General features: G+C 34.2%; 3 protein-coding genes across 5 annotated transcripts; 1 reads left to right on the top strand and 2 right to left on the bottom strand.

Moving 5' to 3' along the window:
* Positions 1-7671: 7671 nt before the first annotated feature.
* Positions 7672-10349, top strand: pdyn (prodynorphin). 2 transcript variants are annotated; one of them, XM_073822581.1, is made up of 3 exons: positions 7672-7771; positions 7995-8132; positions 9438-10349. In XM_073822581.1, exons 2-3 carry the CDS (start codon positions 8007-8009, stop codon positions 10068-10070), a joined length of 759 nt encoding a protein of 252 aa, XP_073678682.1. In that variant the 5' UTR covers positions 7672-7771; positions 7995-8006; the 3' UTR covers positions 10071-10349. The 2 variants fall into 2 exon arrangements, with proteins under 2 accessions (XP_073678682.1, XP_073678681.1); XM_073822580.1 differs by having other exon boundaries at positions 7676-7784.
* Positions 10350-10854: 505 nt separating this feature from the next.
* gmeb2 (glucocorticoid modulatory element binding protein 2) lies at positions 10855-22038 on the bottom strand. Of its 2 annotated transcripts, none has more exons than XM_073822578.1 (10): positions 21984-22038; positions 21340-21508; positions 21169-21269; positions 19313-19437; positions 16838-16941; positions 15131-15288; positions 14954-15025; positions 14732-14869; positions 13212-13334; positions 10855-13124 (listed from the first exon to the last, which is right to left on the bottom strand). In XM_073822578.1, exons 2-10 carry the CDS (start codon positions 21471-21473, stop codon positions 12547-12549), a joined length of 1533 nt encoding a protein of 510 aa, XP_073678679.1. In that variant the 5' UTR covers positions 21474-21508; positions 21984-22038; the 3' UTR covers positions 10855-12546. The 2 variants fall into 2 exon arrangements, with proteins under 2 accessions (XP_073678679.1, XP_073678680.1); XM_073822579.1 differs by having other exon boundaries at positions 21169-21248.
* Positions 22039-24325: 2287 nt separating this feature from the next.
* Positions 24326-26510, bottom strand: LOC141291488 (dolichyl-diphosphooligosaccharide--protein glycosyltransferase subunit DAD1). The gene is made up of 3 exons (XM_073823647.1): positions 26230-26510; positions 25318-25473; positions 24326-24692 (listed from the first exon to the last, which is right to left on the bottom strand). The coding sequence occupies exons 1-2, from the start codon at positions 26438-26440 to the stop codon at positions 25343-25345; spliced, it is 342 nt and encodes a 113-aa protein (XP_073679748.1). The 5' UTR covers positions 26441-26510; the 3' UTR covers positions 24326-24692; positions 25318-25342.
* Positions 26511-27021: the final 511 nt, after the last annotated feature.

Raw genomic sequence — 27021 nt, 5'->3', positions numbered from 1 at the left:
GATGTTTCCATTTGTTATTACTCAGGATTGACATGCTTTCGTTTCCAGGTTACTGGGAAGGATAAACACTGACAGTAGAACACCAGAGTATATGGGCCCGCATAGATAATTGAGTATTGTGTTTGAACAGGAACCAGCATTAGATTAATGATTTATTCAGGACTTACAACAGAGCGGGTACACGACACACTTCTGTCTGAACCGCCTCCAGGATTGTGTGGAAGAATGTTCCAGCCTTTCAGACTCAGGCATTAGGCCTACCTGTTAAAATAAGTGTTAAAAAACAGCACATTTTCGGCTTTTCTTCTTTTTCCTTTACATATAAAGGCACATTCACACCAGGAACAATAACTATAAGGTAAACTTTAACTATATGAGGCAACACCAACTCACGATAACATTCTATTTAGTATAAGCGGCCGCTTTAAATATTCGCGCTCTTTAGAAGCAGGATGGGTTCTGATTGGCCGTTTTTAAACGTTCATCAGCTGAAAAAAAAATTAACCTTCCTCTGTCATCATAACCGTTATAGCCGAGGTGTGGGCTCACGGCCGTAGCCAGCTATATGAGGTCATTTTTTATATTCAAAAATAAAATGGCAAGCTCTCTGAATGATTATTTAGCCGTTTAAACCACCTCATATCGTGTTTGCAATTCATGTTGCTGCGAGAAGCTAGCGCAGTGAACGGGGCTTGAGAGCGCGGGTGAGCCTCCGTTTGTTGCCAGATCCACCTATTATACGTGATTTTTGACTCGTTTTTCCAATTTAGTGTGACACTTTGGGACGTTTATAAAGTGGAAAGTTGAACGTTAGTGTTAGTGATATATTAATCTTATTTACAAAACACAAGCTTTGAACTTATTTCGGATATCTTTTTCTTTCTTTTTGTAATTGCTTGTTTTTCGTAGCAATATCTGGCAACATTGTACATTTCACAAAAAAGCTTATAGACAATCTGTAACTTAATTGCTGACAGGAAGATACCACAATCGGTAAAACAAACGCAGTGATCATCGTTAATATCTGAAAGAAATGTATAACACTATCAAAAACAAATCTGTTTTTTTACAGAATGAAATAGGCTACTATGCCAAATAACGTTAACGTTACTGGCCAGCAGGGAGACGTCTCATGCTCTTTAGTTAACCTTAAGTCATCAAAAAACATTAATTAAAGCAGTGTTTCTGAACTGGTGGGTCGCAAAAACGTTTTGAGTGTGCAGCCAAAGAAACAACAAACGTAATTCTGTTTTTTTTTTCTGACGCTAGACTATTATTTTGAAAGACGTGCGTGAAAGCTCTATCAGTACCTGAGAAAAACGCTTTTTCCTCATTCAGTATCTACGGTCAAATCAGGCGCGTAGCCAGTAATGGGCCAGGGCGGCACTGGCCCGCCCACATTACTCCCTGGCCCACCCAGGCAAGTTTGATCAAAATACATTTTTAGTTTATTTTTATTATTCAAATGTATTAAAAATATATATTCATATAAACCTGATTTATTTATTAATTGCCGAATAAAATCAGGTTTATATGAATATATTTTCTTTAGGTCTAATTGGTTGTTATGGTTGCTAGGGCGACAGGAAGACTCTCTGAGCGGCGGGTTCTGGCGGCATTCAGTGTATTAACATCGCCACAATAATGGCTAAACAAGCTTCTTTAATGTTTTATTAAAAAAAAAAAAGAGTTGAGGAAGAAGACACGCCACTGCCTTCATCTGTCGAGTCCACCCAGCCCAGTTCTTCAGACTCATTAACTCACAAGAAGGCTAGTCAGGCGCTGGTGACGGCCACCGCTTGCTCCCTGGCGGCAGCGCCAGTGATCTCTCCCGGTCAGCCTGACGCGGGTTTTCCCAACGATCTAACTGCAATAAATGAACCACCTTCATAACCCAATCTGAAGGTATTTCCCTGCCAACTCTTATTTTTTTAAATAAAACATCAAAGAAGCTTGTTCAGCCGCTGATTGCATTGTATATGGTTATTTTAACAGAAATTAGGGAGTGTGTTGTTATTTATTTCAAACCGTTCTCTGCTGAGAGTATTAATTATTTTAATTTCTTCTACTTTTAGCCTACTTTATTTTCGAGTGAACTGTCTGCTCTGCACTGCTGACTAACCTGAATAAAATAGACAGGTTATTGTCTATGCTGGTGGTTTGTCCAGCCTTTATTGAGCACTGTTGAACATGATGGTTAGACGGTGTTTTGTTATTGCCTTTGTGTTTTTGCAGTTTGTTTGTCTATTATTTTTCTAATCTCTAAGGTTTAATTATTAAGTAATATTTTTTCTAGGAAAAAATATAGGCCCGCTCACTTTTTCAATGGCCCGCCCAAAATACAATTTCTGCCTACGCCACTGGGTCAAATGAGATGTTGTCAAGTTTTATGTCAGTGTCATTATTCTAACGTTATTTTTATAACTTGTGTTATAAAATAAAAATTCCCTCACCTAAAAAAAACGAACTTTCCATGTAAAACATTATACTGAATAAAAAAAAAATATTTCACAATCATTTACATGTCTGTCTATTTTGAAGTTTAGGCTATATGTAGTGCATTTGTGGGTGTTATTATAGCAATTCTTAACACCATACTTCGGACCTCACTAATTTTCAAACCCTGGTGGGCTTACCTTTTCTCATAGAATTACAACGATTGTCGTTACAGTTGTTGTTTAATGCGTGAAAACCTCATGTATATAGAGTTTGTGAAGACATTTATAGATCAATTTTTTTTTTTTTTTTTTTTTGACTCATACACGTCATTGAACTTCTCCTGGGAGGACAGAAGATCAATTTGTGCGTCCTCCGTGACAACCGAAATTAAACGTTTTTGTTTTTTCTTTGGTTCTTTGGCAACAAGCAGGAAGATCAACATGTCCAAACGAGCTCAGGAGACTAACACACATTATACCGTTAGGTGAGGTTGCTTAGAAACTGACATTTATTGAAGATCACTGACAGTGTGTCTCTCACTGTACTACGACTGCATCACATCGCATCTCATAGCTCCAGTTCTTACAGAGGTGATGAGTTGAGGGTGAGGTGTAAGCTGGTAACTGAAACTTCGTGGGTTTAAGCGCACAATATGTAACGTTACAGATTATTTTAGCGTAAAGCACCTAATATACAGTCCTCATTCGTGTTTTTTTTTAGCTTTGGGTGTGGAGTTTATACAATTTATTAAATTAAAGATTTAACTCCCGCTTACACTGTTAGCACGACTTGCATAACGTAATTTTTGAATACTTATATTTTTCTAAATACTGAACCTAAACCTACCTGAACTGACTCTAAATCAAACCTAAACCTACCTACACTGTTACCTACACGTTTACTATCATGCTTTGCAAACAACATTTTATCAACACTAAACGTTGTTACAGCCAGAATGGACTAAATAGACAGAAAAATAAAATAAACGGTTGACGGTAACCATAGCAACAGCTGATTAAGGGGCCGTTCACATGTAGCGTCTTTTGCGCGCTCAAATTCGTTATTTTAAATGTAGACGCACGGCTTGCGCGCGCATAATGGAAGCGACGCGGTCGCGACGCGCACGCGGTGCGACGCGCTCGTTTTTTCCAGGCGCGTCCGTGCAGCATCGAGATAAAAACATCTCAACTTTTCAGAATGCAGCAAGCGCACCGCAGCTTGGAGCTAGAGCGCAGCTGATGGTTGCTTAGAAACGGCAGACGCTTCCGGAGCGCAAGCGCCCGAGCGCTTTGTTGACAATGAAGAAAGCGGCGCGCCTAGCGTTTTCCACGCGTTTTTAGGCGCGACATGTGAACGGCCCCTAAGATTTCCTTTTAGATTAGCATGGTAGAATTATAAAATGATGTCACCTTTATTTAGTAAACAACGGCTCTTTGCGACACGCTTTGATCTCGCCGCCGCGCGGTCACGTGGTTCATGAAGCTCTCAATAGTTCCAAACAACTCCGCGCTGTCAATGTGTTTGAATGGGTAGGTAGGATAGACAGCAGTTTTACTATATTTGCAGCAATTTCGAGTAATTATTAACACATAATGTGCATTGATTGTGTATTGATAACTTCTCTGAATACGCTTTACAATCGCATTTTATTCTGGGGAGCGATAAAGAGACTCAATTAATATGTTCTCATACTCTTTGGCAGTCAAATGTGACCAAACACCTTAAGTGTAACTTTTATTCATTTAAATAATTGTAATATATAGTTCAGTTCTATTTAGTAAATATTTTGAGGAGTTTTATTTTTTTTGTACTAAATAATATGTGCAATAATGATCCTGACCATTTAAAAGATAACATTTTCTAAGATAGTATTTATAAGTTAGTGTGATTTTTAAGGTAAAATACATTTGAATGTGTATTTGTAACACTCTCTTTTTTATGTTTCGATTTAACGATTTAATGTTAAATAAAAAAAAATGTACTCGTGTTATTTTATGATATTTAAATATACAGCAACTGAATATTATAAAAGGCAAGCAAAATGGCATTTAACATAATAGAAAAGATGAAAATAGTGTTTAAAAAACACAAGGCAACGAATTGCATTCAGCATACATTTTTATCATATTTCTTGAATGCAGTCTTTACTGAAACTCATTCAACTTCCTACAGTGAGAGAAAGATTGCAGAAAGACTAAAAACGTAAAAATATGACAACTAGTATCTGGTTATGGATGCTATTATGGTGTTTCTCGCATTTACAGTATAACTGTTTATTTTTTAACAATAAACATTAAAGGAACCGTATGTAAGAAATTTATTTCAGTTAATCATAAAATGGCCCTGACATGTCACTAGACATTAAGAAATCATGTTCATTTCAAATACTTATATCACTGGCAACAGTGGTCCAGCCAGGATATTGTCATATAAAAATAAAAGTTGCAGCCCTCAACTGATGTTGATGTTGTAATGTTGTGTTTTGGTCTGAGGCTCCACCCTCCAGCTATCTACCAATCACGAAGTCAGTAGAGTTTCATCATCCGGGTTGCCAGCTCTGCTCTAGTTACAGTTGCAGCAACGAACGTGTCGGATAAAACATGTATAACGTTACGAAACCTAAAAGACCTCGTTATGAATCCGAAAAACGTTGTGACAAAGTCCGAAATAAAACAAGGATTTGTATAGGAGATGCCTTTGAAAGATGGAGACGGCTGAAAACGGAGAAGAATTTGAGAGCTGGCAACCTGGAGTCAGGGGGGAGGGGGAGGGGATACACCATTCTACAGTATTTTGAAAGTGATTGCAGTACCAGTTTTGGCCACAATCCTACATATGGTTCCTTTAACTATAACACGCTTCATAAAACACCACTACTGGCCAGTTTTCTGACAGGTCAACTGATGCGTTAAAATGTAAAGAAATGCAGTAATTTCTTCAATTTACCGGCGACTGTGCTTGAGAAGCGCTGAAATGAACGGACTTCTATAGAGGAGCTATTGGTTGTTTGGAGCTATTGGCCACTCCATGACACGCTTTACTTCTGCATTCCTCAGTTCCTATGAAAGCCTATGGGAGTGTCGCAACTCTGTTTCTCTATGGCTCTGAGAATACCTAAGACGTGTTTAGTTTTGAATGGGGAAAAATCCAACACTTATTATGGCCGCGAAGCCCTGCCTTCTTAATGAAAGAGCCAATAGTTGATTAGTAAAGTCAGCGCATTGCTGCAGCTGCAGTTTGAAGTCCCGGTTGCTATAGAAACAATCTGCGATCTAAAGACGGACGCTCAGTTCTGCGCATGTGCACTGGCTGATCTAGCCCGAACTAGCCTTTTTTAAGGCTATTGAAGCACAAAGAACCATATTTATGAGGCAGTTCTTGTCAGATTTCAGTGGTGATTTCAAATTGCAAATGCAATTTAATCCTAAACTTGGTGAACAGTCTTGGAGAATTTTATGTTTCCCCATTGAAAGAGATAGAAGCTGCACTTGCATGCCCAAGAGGCTTTCAAAAATGGCCGCTGAGCGGAATGACTTGCCCTAAAGGGACTTTGGTTATACTATACATTACCAGAATACTTTTGGTTTTGGTTTTAGTATTTTATATAATTGGTGTTAGCAAAAGACTTTTTTGTTTCGAAAAAGTTTTAAACATGCTGTACCAAAAAGAAATCATGTTGCCATAGCAACAGTACTTTGCGTTATTAGACCATACAACAAAAACAAGGAAATTATAAAACGCTTAACTTGACCTAATGCATTAAAACCGTGTTTTTAAAAGACCAAACTCAATAAACACTGTATTAATAAAGCATAATAAGAACACAAAGCGCTTAATTGCGTGTTAAGCGTTTTCCTCCAATAAGGATTAAAACAGTGTTTTTTTAAATGACCAAAGTCAATAAACACTGTTAATAAATCAAACTATTTACAGACAAGCAGATATGAGCCATAATAAGAACGCAACATGTTTAATTACGTGGCTTAATGTATTAAAGCTGTTTGTAAACGACCAAACTCAAGTTTGTCTGTACATAGTATGATTAATTAATAATGTTTATTGAGTTTTTTCAATCAATAACACTGTTTTAATCAGTTAAGCCACAGTAAGGGTTTTCCTTTACAGGTAATTAAATTGCATTCTTATTCTGGACTCATCTATTTGTCTGTATGGTTTATTAATAATGTGTTTACTGATTTTGGTCCTTTAAAAACACAGTTTTAATACGTAGGCCTACGTTATTATCCACTTTTTTGCTTCATGTAAGAGTGGGAGTGACCATTTGTAAAATGTATGAGTCTGGCTTCTGCTCTCATTGGCGTCCAGCTATTTTTAGCTTGATATTGCAAATTGGTATGTCTTACCATATTATTTCAATGTATTATCTTAATTATTAACACACTGTTTTGTAGTGCAAACAGTTTTACCGTTTCCAGCACGTTGTTATTCCTCTGGTTATTCCTATAGCGGCTAATGAACCGGAAGTCTCACCCATAAACTTATTCTGCTTTGAAGAAAAATGTGGATAGATTTGCTGATCATAGTTTAAGAACGTTTGAGTGAAAACGAAACTATTGGACCTAGTCGAGTTATTAGAAGTTAGTCATAATCAAACGTTATTTCTTTACAGCCCTCTTTCCTTGAATTGCCCAATACACACTGAATTTTGGAGTTCCGGAAACGTCGTTATGCATGATAAACGGAACGCAGAGTCGACCGGAACATCCATTAAGTCCGGGAGGTTAACGGAGGACAAAGACTCCATTCGTGGAAATGAGTGCTGGGCCTTGCTCTCGTCTGGATATTGCGTGATTTAAAGAACTGTGCAAATTTAACAGACTTGTTGAATGGGAATGAGATAAAGTAAGAAGAGACGAGCCTGCAGCCTTGAGCTTATAGTGCAACTCAGTAAGACAGGTTACCCGCGGCACATCCTCCTCTTCAAAGTGGGTGTGTTTTTAATTTGTCAGAGTATTTTACCCTTACCTTGCTAAATAACTAACTTCTTACATTAAACATTGAAGCCTATCGTTATAATGTTTTAAAAGCCTTTTTGCGCTTAATAATTGCTAATTTTGTTATTGTTTTTATTATTATTGCTGAAACGCTGCATCATCGCGTGGGTGGGACCAGTCAATCAGCCGGCTCGTTGTTCTCATTGGCTCATTCAGGTGCCTGTGTGGGCTGCGTGAATAAAAGTATGGAGACTGAATCCAAGTAAGAGCAGACCGTAGATGGATAAAGAGTGACTCTATCGAAGGACACGAGAACAAAGAAGTTTCAGCCAGCTTCCCCAAGTGATCGCCCTGACGCTTGGAGAACAAGAAGCTCTGTAGGTACTCAAGGTAACACAAGAGATTTGTGCTGGCACATGTGCCTCACTGTATGCATAAGGTTTTGGATATTAAACTGGTAAGACAAAGACATACTTAGACAAAGAAAGACTGAGAACATAATAGACTTGAATAGAATTGTTGAAAAACCTCAAACACCTTCCAGCAGGGAAGTGAGGAAGATAGTGGACTTAAAGCCTGTTTTCTTTTGTCGCACCACAGGAATCGCTGTAGATGATGGAGTGGTATGTTTTGGTGTTGATGCTGAGCTTGCCAACCTTGAGTCAGGCGGATTGTTCAGCGCAGTGCCTGAGATGCGCGCAACAGATCTCCGACCTGGACTCTGCAGTGAGCCGCTTGGTAAGACTGATTTTGAAACACTTATATTCAGATTTTGTGTAGCTTACATGCGCTTAATTTTGTCATGCATGTACTGAAAAAGAAGTAGATGAAATGGCAAAACTGACAGAAATAGCCTAGATTAAAGTTTATCGTTACTGGCTTTGTATTTGTACTATGGACTGAAATAAAGTTAGCGTGTAATCAGAAGTAAATAGTATTTAGCGTTAACTTACCTGAGCAAATGAAACGTAAATGGCATGGTAGCATGCAAAATGACAAATTAATGGTGAAAAATGAGAGGCAATGGCTTTAAACCAAATCAAACATTTATAAATGAAAAAAAAAACAAAGGTTTCTCTGTAATAAAAACATTTAAAACTTGAGAAATGGCCGCATCCTTTATCGTTTGCAGGTAAACTGCGCGCATCTCTGTTGGGAGCGTGCATTCAGCACCATGGAGAGCGGGACAAAAGCACGCTCCTGTTGATTATCAATCAGATTGAGGAAACCTATTCTGACAGAAATAATACATGTTAGATATGGCTTCCCGCTGTAAAATTACAAATGATAAAGTTTCGGCATACGTTTCGATTAAAAACAGGATTTAGATGTTTTTTATAGATAAAATGTTATTCGTAGAACTTGAAAACTTTGACATCAGACAATTTTAATGTTTATTAAGAGCTTTAAAAAAAAAGTTTTTTTTTTTTTCAAACAACCATCTTCTAATGAAGAACTATTTTGGCTGTATGGATTTCTTGAGTTACCCTGGACTACAAAACCAGTCATAAGGGTCAATGTTTTAAAACTGACACTGATGCATGTTTTGTTAAGATAGGACAATATTCGGCCGAGATACAACTATTTGAAAATCTGGAACCTGAGGATGCAAAAATAAATAAATAAATAAATAATCAAAACATAGAGAAAATCGCCTTTAAAGTTGTCCAAATTAAGTTCTCAGCAATGCATATTACTAATCAAAAATTAAGTTTTGATATATTTATGGTAGGAAATTTACTAAATATCTTCATAGAACATTGATCTTTACTTAATATCCTAATGATTTTTGTCATAAAAGAAAAATCGATAATTTTGACCCATATTGTTGGCTGTACGTTGTTTTTCAGAGATTAAAAGGCACTTGATTTTCAATTTAGGTTCTGTAGAATCTGTGGTTTCTGGGTACATTCTATGATGGTTTTACTAAAGAACTAGCTAATAATACGTTCTGTGAGGAACGTCTGGTATCAGATTGTACAATCCCGAAACCTCAAGAGAAGAGAGTACAGAGTCAGTCTTAACCTACTTTTCTTTCTCCAGACTTGTACTTTAGAATGCGAAGGCGCCGTTCCATCTACTAGTACACTAGACAGATGTGAGAAAGCTTTACAGGAGCTTTCAGATGAATTCGCAGACCTCAACCCAGACGCCGACGGAGAACGAAGCGCGTTAAACGCGGAGGACCTCCAAGAGAAGGCTTCCAACCTGGTCAAACGATACGGGGGCTTCATCAAGAGGATCGACAAGAACAAAAAGAAATTTTTCTCCTCACCCTGGGAGGAGAACGCCATACTAAAAGGACTGTTCGCGAAGAAATACGGCGAACCGCTCTCAAAACTGGGGGAGCGAGATGTCCCGTCGATAACGGAAGACGACGAGGGCGAAGGTGAAACCGCGGAGAACGAAACGGGAGTTTATAATAACGAGGTTCCTTTAAACGAAGTCAAACGCTACGGCGGGTTTCTCCGCAAATTCGGGCCAAAAAGAAGCAGCTTTGTGGATAGCGCCAGCCCGCAGGCGTTGCAGAAGAGATACGGCGGGTTTATGCGAAGAATTCGCCCGAAGTTGAGGTGGGACAACCAAAAGCGATACGGCGGCTTTTTACGCCGCCATTTTAAAATCTCCGTGCGCTCTGACGAACAGCCCTCATCGTATGAGGACTATGCTTTATAGGCTGTTGTATCATATATAACCCAATCTGAACTCATTAAGCCAACGCATTTCAGTTTTACCCCTAAATGTCATGATCTTACACGTATCGAGGCTGTTTTACTGTCCCAAATGGCTGCTGAACTTTGGACGACATCAATCACCACTGTCAACCTGTCAATCATGCGCTCAGGACGTTTCAGTGACTGACCACTTGTTGTTTCCCGTTAACTTTACCCCATGTGAGCAATCAGTACATACCGCAGATTATGCTTGTTTAAGATGACCAATAAAGGGCAAGAACTTTACCTGCTAAAATTGTTCGGTAAATGCTTTGTGTGACTTTTTTTCTAACTTAAAATAGCCATGTTTTCTGGTCATTACGATTTCTAATATTTTCAACATGAAATGTTACTATTTTACTTAATCTTAAACCATTTTCACTCTATTCCACAAAGATGTACCTTTTAGGACTTGCCCATCTGAAAGTCAAAACTCATGTTGCAAAATAATGTTTAGGTACACAGCGCCACCTTTTGGTCAACAAATGAGTTACAAGTTAAATTGAACACTTGAAAATGATTTTTCTCCCAAGTATTGTGCTGAAAATGCACCTTAGGTCTTACGCAACGTTTGTGAAACAGCTAAATCACCCTTGTTTTACTATTGTAAGTGTTAGAAAAATGCTAAATGGAATCAGAATCAGGTTTTTAGATGACCATATATTCTTAAAAATGGACATTTGATCCCTCAGTTTCTCATATGATGTTATTTATGAGGTCAGTTTAGCTGTACTGTACAATTTGTGTTTATTTTGAAAGACAAGATTGTCAAAGTCTGAGTTAAAGCGTTTTAAATAATCATTTACGTCAAGTACAGATGTCACTGTATCAGGAATTTTCAGAAATACTCCGATGAAAGACATCAATATGAAAAAAAATGATGGAGAAAATGTAATATGAACAGTATAAATAACGGAGTGAGAGTTATATCCAAAAAACAAAACCACAAATTATACACACACTGGTCAACCATGAAATTTTAAGGACAAAATGTGCCTTAGGTTTCACAAAAAACATCCTTAAAGTGACAGTTCGCCTTAAAACGAAATATTATGATATTTTGAAAAACGTCTATAACCGAACACTTGACAGTAGCCATTGACTTTCTTTGAAATACTATGGAAGTCAATGGCTACCGGTAACTCTTTGGTTACCAACATTCTTCTAAAAAATTTTTTAAATGCCACCGAAAAAAGAAACTCTTACAGGTTTGGAACAAAACTTGAGGAGGAGTAAATGATCATTTCTTTTTGGGGGAACTATTGCTTTAAACAATTCAGCCTATTTTTCAGCACATTGTAATTAGATTACAATGAAATCAAATGCAATGCAATGCAAAAAGAAAAAAAAAAAGAGATAAAATTGTTTGGTAAATGCTTTATGTGACTTTTCCCCCCCGTTGTCACAAATTATAATAACTTAAATATGAAGTATTATTATTTTACTTAAAGCCTAAACCATTTTTACTCTATTCCAAAAAGATGTACCTTTCAAGACATGTCTGGAAGTTAAAACTCACGTTGCACAATAATGTTTGGGTAAAGATCCTCACCTGTTGGCCAAAACAAAAAAAGAATTACAAGTTAAATGTAAAGCTTAGAAATAATTTTTTCCTTAAGAATTGTGCTGAAAAAGAACCTCAGACCTTACGCCTCTTGTGTGAAACAGCTAAATACCTTGTTTTACTATGGTAGGTGTTTATTTAGTTTAGTATTTGTGTTTCTTTGAAAGACAAGTTTGTCGAAGTCTAAGTTAATGCGTTTTAAATAATCAATTACGTCAAGTACAGATGTCACCGTATCAGGAATTTTCAGAAAAACTACGATGAAAGACATCAATATGGAAAAAATGATGGAGAAAATGTTATACAAACAGTATAAATAACGGAGTGAGCGTTATATCCAAAAAACAAAACTACAAATTATACACACACACTGGTCAGCAATGAAATTTTAAGGACAAAATGTGCCTTTCGTTTCATGAAAAACATCCTTAAAGCGACAGTTCATTCATTTACTCACCCTCAATTTCTTTCTTCAGCTGAAAAAAGATAATATTTTGAATATTTCTTTGAAATACTATGGAAGTCAATGGCTACCGGTAACTCTTTGGTTACCAACATTCTTCTAAAATCTTTTTCATATGCCACAGAAAAAAGAAACTCTTACAGGTTTGGAACAAAACTTGAGGAGGAGTAAATGATCATTTATTTTTGGGTGAACTATCACTTTTAACAGCTCAGCCTATGTTTCACCACATTGTAATTAGATTACAATGAAATCAAATGCAAAAAAAAAAAAAAAAAGACGTTCATTATCACACCACTGCTGTTGTAAAAAACAGCCAAATTAATCATAAAAAAAGCAAAAAAGTTCCTCATCCGCTATATACAAACTATACGATACATCAACATCAAAAACTGAACTTTCAGGAGAATTTCACTCCTTCTGGTCAACTGTCTGTTCTGTAGCCGCTTCCGCCTGCGGACCGACGGTCTCCACAGTGGCAGTGTTTACCGTGCTGACAGGTACCGTGACTACAGTGCCGCCCCCTACAGGTGCCGCCAGATTCTGCACCGTAGCTCCAGCTCCCACTGTGGGCAAGGTGACCAGCTGAAATGGACTGACCACTTTGACAAAAGTGGGTGCTGCAGACCCCTGCGGAACTGCAGCGGTGCTCAACACGGTTAAATTCGAGCCGTCAGACTGGAGTTCGGTCCCTCCGGGTGACGTCAGCACCGTGTATCCGCCGATCAGGGGCGACTGAGACTGAGCAGACAGCATTTTGTCCAGCGGGATGCCGGTGAGCTGCGTGATGGGCAGGGTGAAGTGCGTGGGCTGGGCGGGAGTGGCGGCCACGGTGGCGGGACCTGAGACGGCACGGGTCAGACGGGGGCGCTTGGTGGTGGGAGGCGAGGTCACGGGGGTCAAGGTCATCAGGACGTTGTTGAGGTGCTGAGATTTGCTCTTGAGTTCTTTGGCACGCTTGCGATGCTCGTCACACTGTTGCTCTAGGGCTAGAAATGCAAAAGGTTAAAGCTCACTTTATTTTCCTGTTCTGACTGTGGCTGAATAAGGAGATACACACAAAAACAGGCACTGACCCACTAAGCTGCGCGTGTACTGCTCCCTACAGCGGTCCATCTGGCTTTTGTGACTGGCAAGTACTTTCTTCACCAGGTCCAACATCCCAAAGTTCTGGACTATATTGTTGAGCAGAGCGGCATCTGTTGACAGATTCAAGTAATGAACAATACTAAATAAGTCAGTAAATTTTATAGAATATTTGTGTACATTTAACACAAACCACAAAATCAGACATAAAATATATTTACAAAAATGTCTTGCTTGAATTAATAATAGTATTAAAAGCATTACATTTTATTATTATATACCTAAATTATTATATATTACACACTCACCAGATGAACATTAAACAACAACAATAGTATCTATGTAATACATTCTGAAATATTATATTATATTATAATATAACAATACATAAAAACATTGTAGGAAAGATATAAATCAAAAATACATCAAAAATATATTACATTATACTATATTATATCAATAATCACTAATTATAAAGCGTAACTGTTATATAATATATTAATATGAATATATACCTGTATTATTATATATTACATACACACTCGCAAGCTGAACGTGAATCAACAACATTATGAGTCTAATAAATGTATTAATATATGAATTATACATTAATTAATATTAACAACATACATAGACATGCCTGCAAATTTAAGTTTTAACAATTAAAAAAAAAAATCTGAAGTTTCATAAAATATTTGTGTACATTTACCACAAAAAACGAATAAAAAAAAGAATATATTTACAGAAAAGTCTTGGTTGAATTAATATAATAATATTAATATTACAAAATGTATATATATATATATATATATATATATATATATATATATATATATATATATATATATATATATATATATATAAATAATACACACACACACACACACACACACACACACACACACACACACACACACACACACACACACACACACAAAGTGTTTTTATATTGTTAACATTTCAGAATGCATTACATAGATTATATTCTTGTTGTTTAATAATTAGCTTGTATGTAATATATAACAATATAGGTTTACATTAATTATTATATTATATATTTTCGCTTCAAAATGTGTGATTATTAATACAATATCTAAAATTTTTAATGTAATATATTTTCTATATTACTAATATATTTTATATATTATATATATTCTTTACCACACACACACACACACGTATATATATAATTAAAAGAACAACACACAAAAATTGAGAATGAATCAAAAATATATCATACAAATAGTTAGATATTGTATTAATATTCATAAATTTTAAAAAGTATTTACTATATAATATATTAATTAATTTAAACCTATATTAATTTATATTACATACTCACAAGAATATAATCTATGTAATGCATATACATGAAAAATTAATTAATGATGAATATATAATTAATATATTCAATAATAATTAATTACTTATGATTACGAGAAACATGTTTAGTTTAGTGTCCAAATGTTTGGCAAGTAAGTGGATTTAAACTGACTGCAGCAACTCTGACCTTTAACCTGCAGCGGTGGGTCTTGGATTCGCTCCTCCAGGCCCTTGAGAATCTCCTGGATCTCACTGTGCAGGTCCTCCATCACCTCCTCCAGCAGCCCAGCATCCTTCAGTCCTCTCCAGAACGTCATGGTGTCCTCTGTAATAGAGCAGAACAGCTGGTGAGAATGTTAAACCCATTAAATATACAGATTAACCAAAACACAACACAGAAGCCTCTCACCTCCGATAGCCGTGACCCATTCTGTGCTGTCGTCACCAACATCTGCTGAAAACGAAGTTGAGGAGCCATTCACTGAAACAGCAATACAAATTTATGCAAATTATTACTGACAGCTCAAACTATTAAAGGTATTACGTCCATGCAGAAACTATCCAGATTCATTCTGAGTGTTCGTACCGTCCACAGAGGCGGGAGTCGCAGGAGCCGTTTCTGTGGACTGCTGGCTGCTGAGAGACACTCGTGACCCCACCAGGTCAATCTTGGTACTGCGGCAGGTGTTTGAACACAGTCTGGAGTGTTGATAAAAGTCCAGCTCACCTGAATCCATGATCTTCCTGTAGAAACACCCAGGAGCTATGGCTTTAATTTAGTTGTTTAATTTAATGAGCATTTGTGTTTTGCATTCTACCATATATTAATAATTTGAATATACAATTGAGGTCAAAAGTTTACTTCCTCTTTTCTGAATCTGCTAAATCTTAATTATTTCACCAAAATAAGAGGGATTATACAAAATGCATGTTATTTTTTATTTAGTACTGACCTGAATAGGATATTTCACATAAAAGATGTTCACATATGTGACCTTGGACCACAAAACCAGTCACAAGGTTAAATTTTACAAAACTGAGAGATATATACCTATGAAAAAAACAAGCTTTCTATTGATGTATGGTTTGTTAGGATAGGACAATAATTGGCCGAGATACATCTATTTGAAAATCTAGAATCTGAGAGTGCAAAAAAATCAAAATACTGAGAAAATCACCTTTAAAGTTGTCCAACTTAGGTTCTTAACAATGCATATTACTAATCAAAAATTACATTTTGATATATTTATAGTAGGAATTTTACAAAAAAATCTTCATGGAACATGATCTTTACTTAATTTCCTAATGATTTTTGGCATAAAAGAAAAATCAATAATTTTGACCCATACCATGTATTTTTGGCTATTGCTACAAATATACCCCAGCGACTTAAGACTGGTTTTGTGGTCCAGGGTCACATATAGTCCACAAGAGAAAATAATAGTTGAATTTATAAAAATTGCCCCATTCAAAAGTTTGATACATTTGATTCTGTGTTCTTAGCTGTGTTTTTTTGTTTCGTGATAGTTGTTCATGAGCCCCTTATGTATGTCCTGAACAGTCCGCTGTTCTTCAGAAAAATCCTTCAGGTCGCACAAATTCTTTGGTTTTTCAGCATTTTTGTGGATTTGAACCCTTTCCAACGACAAATGATTTTGAGATCCATCTTTTCACACTGAGGACAACTGAGAGACTCATATGCAACTATTTCAGAAGGTTCAAACACTCACTGATGCTTCAGAAGGAAACACAATGCATTAAGAGCCAGGGGGTGAAAACTTTTGAACAGATGAAGATGTGTACATTTTTCTTATTTTGCCTAAATATCATATTTTTTTTCATTTAGTACTGCCCTTCAGAAGCTACAGAAGATACTTACATGTTTCCCAGAAGACAAAATAAGTTACATTTACTAGATTTTCAAATTCCAATGCATTGTTTTTCCTTCCGGAGCATCAGTGAGCGTTTGAACCTTCTGTAATAGTCGCATGTGAGTCCCTCAGTTGTCCTAAGTGTGAAAAGATGGATCTCAAAATCAAACAGTCATTGTTGGAAAGGGTTCAAATCCAGAAAAATGCTGGAAAACCAAAGAATTTGTGGGACCTGAAGGGTTTTTCTGAAGATTAGCAGGCAGTTTAACTGTTCGAGACAAACAAGGGAAACTCAGATTCTGAAAGGGGGGTGTAAACTTTTGACCTCAACTGTAATATAATACTAATATTAACACTAATATAAAAACTGCCAGAGCTGGGATGCATTTTTAGTTTATATTTATACTTTTCCTGCCACAAACCTTAACATGGTCCCATTGAGGCGAATGGCTCTCTTCCAGTCCTTCAGCGTGGACTTTCCCGCTATATAGACAAACTCCTTGGGACTGATGAGATGCTCATTCAGCTGGAACACAGCAGTGATGAATATAAAGCATTATGAGGAAAACGGCCTTGAAAACAGGAAATGGAAATCAGTTATATTCATTCAAGAACAGATAAAACTGTCTGTGCCTGAAATAATGTGGCCAGCAAGTCCGTATTCAGTACTCAGAGCAGCACATTTATAGCTAAACAATGCAGTAGCTTCACAATCATTACTTACAGATCCTTTCTGAAATTAATCATGATGAGTGAACTGTTTTCTTAATGTTTATAGAGTGGAAAGGTTTATATGTGACCACAAAATCAGTCATCAGTAGCACAGGTATATTTGTAGCATTAGCCAACAAAACATTGTATGGATCAAAATCATTCATTTTTCTTTTATGCCAAAAGTCATTAGGGTTTTTAGTAAAGATCTTGCTTCGTGAAGATATTTTGTAAATGTCCTACCATAAGGATATAAAAAGTTAATTTTTGATTAGTAATATGCATTGCTATAAATTTCATTTGGACAACTTTAAAAGGCATTTTTCTTAATATTTGCACCCTTAGATTCCATATTTTCAAATAGTTGTATCTCAGCCACATTTTGTCCAACAAACCATACATCAAGGAAAGCTTATTTTTCCATTTTGATTTTTCTAGACTCTGTTTTAATTGTTAAATGAAAAACTATTAATCAAAAGATGTCTAATTAAAAAAAGGTCATGAAACTTACACAATTAAACAGCAATTTATCAAAGGTTACTAAAAAATACATTTTTAAGGCCCTATAAAAAGTGTTCTTTTTTCTCATATTATTTTTTTTTTACCGAATTCTGTGCTTTGCATTAATTTTTTGGATTCCATTTTTTTCCATTTAAACTTTTCTAGACTCTGTTTTAATGGTTGAATTAAAAAATATTTATCAAAAAGCATGTCTAATTAAAAAAAAGTCATGAAACTTACACAATTTAACAGCAATTTACTAAAAGGTTACCAAAAATTACAAAATTACATCTCTAAGGCCCTATAAAGAGTGTTCTTTTTTCCTCGAATTCAATTTTTTTTTTTTTACCGAATTCTGTTTTTTGCATTAATTTTCTGGATTCCATTTTTTTTTCTATTTAAATTTTTCTTGACTCAGTTTTAATGGTTACATTTAAAAATATTAATCAAAAAGCATGTCTAATTAAAAAAAGTCATGAAACTTACACAATTTAACAGCAATTTACTAAAGGTTACCAAAAATTACAAAATTACATCTCTAAGGCCCTATAAAAAGTGTTCTTTTTTTCTAAAAATAAATTTTTTAACCGAATTCTGTGTTTTGCTTTAATTTTCTGGATACCATTTTTTATTTATTTTGTTCTAGACAAGTAATTTCTAATAAGTAAGTTTTCTAATAAGTAATGAAACTTTAACAGCAATTTATTAAAAGGATACCAAAAACTACAAAATGACATTTCTAAGGCTCTATAAAAAGTGTTCTTTTTTTTCTCAAATTGATTTTTTTTAACCAAATTCTGTTTGCATTAATTTCATGGATTCCATTTTTTTTCTATTTAAATTTTTCTTGACTCAGTTTGAATGGTTACATTTAAAAATATTAATCAAAAAGCATATCTAATTAAAAAAAGTCATGAAACTTACACAATTTAACAGCAATTTATTAAAAGGATACCAAAAACTACAAAATTTAATTTCTAAGGCCCTATAAAAAGTATTATTTTTTTCTCAAATTCATTTTTTTTTTTTACTGAATTCTGTTTTCCATTAATTTTCTGGATTCCATTTTAATGGTTTCATTAAATTTTTAATAATAGTTTAAATAAGCACCTGTAATTAAATAATTTTATTTTTAAATACAAAAAAAATATTTTTTGATAAATAATGTAAAAGTATTACATTAAGTTTCTAATAAAACATTATTGCAGATTTGCATTTTGATGCTGCTTTAGAAATATAGAATTTATTGTTTTTACATACGGCTGATCAATCAGTGCTGTTTGCAAACATAATAATCAAACATAATAAAACACTATTTAATTTTAAAAAAATAAAAATAAAATTGCATTTTTATATGCTTTGATGCACTTTAAGAAATATAGAATCTGCTGTTTTTATGCGAGATGAGTAATCAGCACTGCTGCAAACATAATATAATAATAGTAGCAATATAACACTATAAGCTTAATAACAGCATCATTTTAAAACTTCTAAAGGATTGATTAAAAACATAAAAAAATATAATACAAATTCATATTAATTATCTTAATTGACTTGACAGTTCAGTCCGAATTTAGAAAAAGCCATTAAATCAAAAAGAGAAAAATAAATGAGTTCAAGTGTGTCTAAACTTTTGATTAAACACAGTGTCGTAGTGTTTTAAACAGAATATAGTACATATTTACCTGCACACATTTGATGTTTATACCAGGACACACAAATTTCTTCCATACAAGGTTGGCTTTGCTGTCCCCACAAGTTATTGGGTAGAGAATATCACCCTCTACATCGGCATCATCAGATATTTTCACTGTGTAAATATGAATATGGCATATCCATTAACTATCAAAATTATGGTATATTATTCAGGACTTAAAAAACATGTGTATTTTTTATTTATTTCTGTTTTGTCGAAGTTGTAGTGCTAAAATAACCACTACGAGTCAAAAGTATTTGAACATTAACATTTTTTGTCTTTTTGTTTTCACGAAGCCTGCATTTATTTGATCCAAAATACAGCAAAAAAAAAAAAAATATACTATTTACTATTTAAAATAACTTATTTGTATTGGAATATATTTTAAAAGGCTAAATTTTTATTTTTATCAGTGCCACATGATACTTCAGAAATCATTCTAGTATGCTGTTCAAGAAACATTTTTATTATTATGATAATTATCAATATTTAATACAGTTAAGTAACTTTTTTCAGGATTCGTCAATGAATATAAATATCGAAAGATCTGAATTTTTCAGAAATATAAAGCTTTTGTAAAACTGTGTCAAAACAATATACCATTCAAAAGCTTGGCGTCAGTATTAATTAGATAAATTATAAAAAAGAATACTTTTATTTAGTGAGGATGCTTTTAATTGATCAAACATCATGATTAAGACATTTATAATGTTACAAAAGATTTCTATTTCAAATAAAAGCTATTCTTCTGAACTTTCTGTTCATCAAAACAACCTGAAACTAACTCTACTCAGCTTTATTATTAATGTTTTTTTGAGCAACAAGTCAGAATATTAAAAGGATTTCTGAAGGATCACGTGACACTGAAGACTGGAGTAATGATGCTAAAAATTCAGCTTTGAAATCATAGGAATCAATTACATTTGAAAAAATATTTAAATAGAAAACCGTTATTTCAAATAGTAAAAATATTTCAAAATTGTACTGCTTTTGCTGCACTTTGGATCAAATAAATGCAGGCTTGGTGAGCAGAAGAGACTTCTATAAAAAACATTAAAAATCTTACTGTTCAAAAACTTAGGAAGTGTACATTTAAAATAATAACAATAAAATACATAAAAACTACACAAACACTCATTTTAAAATGAAAGTGAAAACAAAATGTAAAATAAAGTGCAACTTAAAATATATAAACAGTCTATAACAATATATGAATAAAATTAAAATAACGAAACAATGACCTCTTTGCTACTAAACAGGCATACTACTAAACTGTTATTAAATCCTAAAGTGACAAATATCAAAACTCGTTGGTCAACTTATTATATAACTCAGGCGGGGGAGTTGGAGAATGAGCCTATTTCCAAAAAAGTGGAGTGTTCCTTTAAATATGTTAAATAATTCAAATATCCTTTATGTGTTTAATCCCATTTTATTAACCAATGTCTTTGCTGCCGACCTTCTATGATCCAATTTATCCATACTAATAAGCAAAGATTACATTTGTTTACCTTTCTGTATTTCTGAAGAGTTTACTTTTTTTTCTGTGGTTTACTATACAGACGTGAATTTACTTTTCTCTAAGCCTGAGGCTCTTGGTGTGAAAAAGGCGTTTACATTTGCCAAAAAATAGAACTTTTTATATTAAAAACAAACAAGCAAGCCCTACCCAGATTTAAAAAGCAACGCAAAAGTAACGTAGCGCATTACTTTCCGTAAAAAAGTAACTAAGTAATGTAATGAGTTACTTTTTTAGAAAGTAACTCAATAATGTAATGAAAGTAACTTTCTCCAACACTGGTAATGAATCCTTTTAAGTAGATTATCGCTTCATTCAGTTCCTACCCAACACAGTGTCCTTAGGCAGGGAAATACTGGTGCTAGACTCAGCCTCGGACTCCATAGTTTGCTCCTCCATGTTTTCACTGTGGACGAAAAGACAAAAGCTGCTGCGAGACCATGAGAGGTGCGTTATAAAATATGATAGGGTGAGTCACAAAAGAGTTACATGCTCACCCAGACTGTTCCAGATCCGTCGCCACCAGTATATTCTTCTCCTCCTCGGCGGACGAAGTCTGACCCGCCGTGTCGGGGGTCGTAACCACCACAACCTCCTCCATGTGGACGTTCACCTCAGAGGACGATGCCATGAGGTCAATAGCGTCTGACAGGTGTCAATCAGCATCTGATGGGGATGGAAAAGAAACTAGAGTTTAAATAGTGCTTTACTTACTTACTGCAGTTACTCTTACTATTTAAAGTACTGTACTGCTACTATGGTAAAATTACGTATCAGATGGTTGTACCATTTATTTTTGATATATAACATGGTGCTGAATGACTGCATTTGCATACCCTTGTTTTCAAAGGAGCTTTTGAAAATGCCATGGTAAATGTTCAATACCACTGCACATTTACTTAGTATAATCAGTTATTGCATTTATTAATAGCTATTCATTATTGTAAGCCAGTTCACAGCCTTCAAATCAATGTTTTGAGTTCTATCGCTGAATGTTTGCGCTTTGGCCAAATTGACCGAGTTAAATACGAAAAAGCAGCGACGACAAACGATAAATATGAACGTATGCGGAGGGAGGAAATATATTCCAAAAGCAATTCTAACAGCACGCAGAAAAACACAGTATAAACCGAAACTTTACCAGCAAGAGTTTGAATCCGTGTTTAGGAAGCGCTGTGCAGACAGACTCTACCGCGCATGCGCTCTCGTGACGTCACGTGTGCCTAAAACAACAGAAATCGAAATAGGTAGATGTCATGAAGGTGTATTTTGTGTATCTGGGTTTCTATTTCAATATTTTTGTAATGTCCATTTATTCTTCTTTAATAATAATAATAATAATAATAAAAAAAGATGTCATGAAGAATATGGAAGTCTATACTAACATAAAAATGGAATGTATGATAGAAATTTGTATATTTGATGTGCTTTTTTATACGGAAAATGAAAGATTACGTATTAAAGAACAACATATAATACATTTGTTTATTTTATAAGGAAAATTCCATGTACGTAAAAAAGTAGGCTCAATGTAAACCAAATTTTTCTCATTTTATTAATGACTTCAAATTGTATGTAAATCGGAACAAAAAAAGCACTGAAAACACGTAATGCTCTAAAAACATTGACATTATGTCATTTTATTATTACATATTACGCAATACCCCTTGTTCTTGTGGCATTGAATTAAAACTAATAACAATAAAAGATGTCATGAAGCATTTAGGTCGACTTTTCTAATTTTGGAAAAAATACTTAGATCCAAACTTCTGTATAACCCCCAAAATGTATTTTTTTTTTTTTTTTGGTTTCTCTTTAAATTTAGACCCTTCTCACTGTAAATGTATTATTAATTTATAGTTATTCCTTGCTAAATTTGACATTCATAAATGTACATTTTCAAAGAAAACTCCTTACTTTTTTATTTTCAGGAAAGATTTTTTTCTCATTAAGAAACTCTATAACCTAATAATTCTATTGCATGTAAGACTCTTTCATGGCGTAAATCCTATAAGCTAATATAATACTGTATGCTTTGGATTAATGTATGTAATCCTCATTGTCTTTTTGTTATTATTTTATTTTTGTAGTTGTAATTGTTGTTGTTTATTGCATAAAAAAGCAATGGTAAAATGAGCAGAGTTAGCAGACTTAACTTTTTTTTTGTTCAGATCCTTATTTGAATTATTTGAATTAATCAAAAGCCAAGCTTTCTTAGTATTATTATTGAGATTCAATTCATTGTCTAGTGCTGAAGAAGCACACGGTTAGGCTACTTTTCCGAGATTTCAATTACTTAAAATGGAGGATTTGGGCTTTCTGGGCCTCCATGGGCCCTCTTGTGGAAAGTTCACAACAAGTTGGTTACATAGTAAACAGTAATTATACCCAGGCATCATTTGAAAGAAATAAAATAAAAAATACATTATACAATTACAAAATGTTGTATTGAATTCTAATTTGCATACGAGTCTTAACTATTGTGCATTTCTCTTTTATTTCACTTTTTTATTTACATTTATGCAGTTGACAGATGCTCTGATCCAAAGCGACTTAACATTACATATAAGGCATATATTTTTAACAGTGTAAATGTTCTTAAATGCTGGGAAACAAACCCATGACCTTAGTGTTGTTTGAACTACAGAAGTGTTTTTTTTTTATTAATATATTTTTTTATATGAATAATTTGTGTATATACAGTTGAAGTCTAAAGTTTACATACACCTTGCAGAATCTGCTAAATGTTAATTATTTTACCATAAAACTTTTGAACAGAATGGAGATGTGTGCATTTAGCTTATTTTGCTTAAATATCTTTTTTTTTTTTTTTCATTTAGTACTGCCTTCAGAAGCTACAGAAGATGCTTACATTTATCCCAAAGAACAAAATAAATTCAATTTACCCTGATCTTTAAATTACAAAAGTTTAATCCCAGCTCTTATTTTTGCCTTCTGGAGCATCAGTGAGTGTTTGAACCTTCTGTAATAGTTGCATGTGAGTCCCTCATTTGTCCTCAGTGTGAAAAGATGGATCTCAAAATCATACAGTCATTGTCGGAAAGGGTTCAAATACACAAAAATCTGAAAAACCAAAGTATCTGTAGAATCTGAAAGATTTTTCTAAAGAACAGCAGGCAGTTTAACTGCTCAGGACAAACAAGGGACTCATAAAATACTACCACTAAACAAAAAACAAACAAACAAACAAAAAACAAACAAACAAAAAACACAGCTGTGAATCATTCAGGTAACAACAGGGTCATTTTTTATCAATTCAACTAATACTTACTCTTGTGGACTCTAAATGTCTTTTATGTGAAATATCTGCTTTAGGTCAGTATACTAAATAAAAAAAATAACACGCATTTTGTATGATCCCTCTTATTTTGATAAAATAATTAACATTTTGCAGATTCTGCAAGGTGTATTTAAACGTTTAACTTTAACTTGTGTCGTAGTCACAGACAACATAAATCAGCGTGGTTTATTATGATTTATTTCTGAATCAAATCAAAAATATATATCTATATAATACTGATAATGTACAATCATGTTTGACATTAAAAGAAAAAGAATATGAATCAACACTCCAGTTGAGCATAATAACCTAGACTGAATTATCTTCAATAATCACAGGTTATTGGAAGGCAACATAAATGAGCCCAAAATGTATCCCATCACATATCATTTAGTAGTATTTTAGGATTTGTCACAGTGCTGCTGAGAATCTCAATAAAGTGTGCAGGTGCTGTCAGTTTTGGGAGAAAACAATCATACACATCATGCTTATTATCTGCTTCCTTTAGTTGTATGTGCTTTCCAGGTTTGGTCATTTTCAACAGTCAATCTGCATAGAGAGAAAGAAATTCATTAATGAGTAATTGTGAAAAAAAAAAAAAAAAAGTAAAAACAAATATGTGACCCTGGACCTCAAAACCAGTCGCAATAGACAAAAATACATTGTATAGGTCAAAATTATCAAGGTTTCTTTTATGCCAAAAATCATTAGGATATTAAGTAAAGATTATGTTTCATGAAAATATTTTGTAAATTTCCTACAATAAATATTTAAAAACTTAATTTCTGATTAGTAATATGCTTTGCTAAGAACTTCTTTTGGACTACTTTAAAGGCGATTTTCTCAATATTCAGACTTTTTTTGCATCCTCAGATTTCAGATCTAAATTTTGTCCTATCCTAACCAATTTATTCACCTTTCAGATGATGTATAAATCTCAATTTCAAAAGACTGATTCTTATGACTGGTTTTGTGGTCCAGGGTTTAGTACAGTGCAAAGTTACAGGTTATCTGGTAAACATTAATCTTCATGTCAATATTTTAATGGATTTATCGCCATATGTTGATATATGAGACATAACAATGACCCTTAAACACTTGAGTTACAAATTACACAGTGACCAATAAGGTTTGTGTTTTCCTAAGGCTGTAGGTTAAAGTCAGTTTATTTTACCTTTTTATCAGCACATGAGGACACTTTAACCGATGAAATTAATAACAACCAAATGAAGCACAGTGTGGGCAAACAGGAAGTCAGCAAATGCTCTTTCTGGTGAGATGGACAAGAACTCGCCTTTATTCTGAGGATTAATCTGGATTCTCAGACACACTGAAAAAGATGTTATAGAGATATTATTAAATGCAATAATTAAACCTATTTGTATATGAGTGTTTTCTAAATGTGAACCTGGACCACAAAACCAGTCTTATGTAGCGCAGGTACATTCATAGCAATAGCTAAGTATACATTGTATGAGTCGAAATTATCTATTTTTCTTTTATGCCTATAACTAAAGATCATGCTTAATGAAGATATCTTAAAAATTACCTACCATAAATATATTAAAATGTTATTTTTGATTAGTAATATGCATGGCTAAGAACTTCATTGTGACAACTTATAGGCGATTTTCTCAGTATTTTGATTTTTTTGCACCCTCAGATTTTCAAATTGCAAATACTGCAACCAAATACTGTCCTATCATAACAAACCATACATCAATGGAAAGCTTATTTATTCAGATTCCAGATGGACAGACTTTAAAAAAAGTGACCCTCATTGCTGGTTTTGTGGTTCAAAGTCCCAAATAATAACAAAAATAAACAAACTATCACTTAATGTTAACTTTATTGCACATCAACAAATAACGCTCAAGAAAGAATCAGTTACCTAAAGTGGAGATGTCGTGACATTGATAATAAAATACAATGAAGTAGAAGGATAAACAAGTCAAATGCATGTCTATAAATAAATAATATTAGCCAAACAGCACAAAAATAAACAAACCATTCTGTTAAACCAACACTGGATAGTCATTGTGCACATAAACAAATAACGAAAAAAATACAAGAATAAATCAATTACCTGCAAGAATAAACGATCCAACGCAAGCAATAAAGCCAGACAGAAAGCTGTTGAACGGAAACGTGCCGACTAATAAACAATAGAGAAACTGCAGCGCTCCTGTCATCAGAATATAGAGGAGATACGCGTCTATCACTTTCAGTTTGTTCGGCGTGGTCGACGCATATTCCTCCAAAAACCTGGAAATGACAGAAATTACTGAATTAGACATTTTCAATATCGATTTAACAGCTAAACACCGAACGCTGACGTGTGCGTAAATAATGTTTACGCAGATAACGGAATCCCGTGAGGCACAGTTCTTCCTCCAGGCGGCGCTTGATGGCTCATAAACAGTAAAAAAAAAAAAGAAAAAAAGCTACTTACCGTCATGTCTTTCCAAAACTGAATACTGTTGTGTTTTCTTGCCAAGTAAAGTTTTAATGTGAAATAAAGAAAAAAATAAATTTATAGAACTAATTTAGCATTTAATTGAAAAGACAGACTGTGGACTAAATTAGACTTCTATCCTGATGCCATGATTCTTTTGTTTAAATCAAATATCAGTTTCTTTACACACATTTTGCATACAGGTATGACTTGCATTCTATTTATCAGGAGCCGTTTCCATGTTTCATTAACAGTTAATGTTAACATCTTCATTAACATCTTAGTGTTGAGTACTAAAGACTGCTATTTCCGTTACCCCAAAAATGCCACTTTTTTATTTTCTCCCCTGGTGAAAAAAACCCCCAGCTAAAACCAGCTTAGACTGGTTGGCTGGTTTTAGAGGGGTTTTGGTTACTCTTCCAG

This window comes from Garra rufa, chromosome 18 (assembly GCF_049309525.1).
Source record: "Garra rufa chromosome 18, GarRuf1.0, whole genome shotgun sequence".
In the NCBI taxonomy this organism is placed as follows: domain Eukaryota; kingdom Metazoa; phylum Chordata; class Actinopteri; order Cypriniformes; family Cyprinidae; genus Garra; species Garra rufa.
This window is presented reverse-complemented; position numbering and strand designations above follow the sequence as displayed.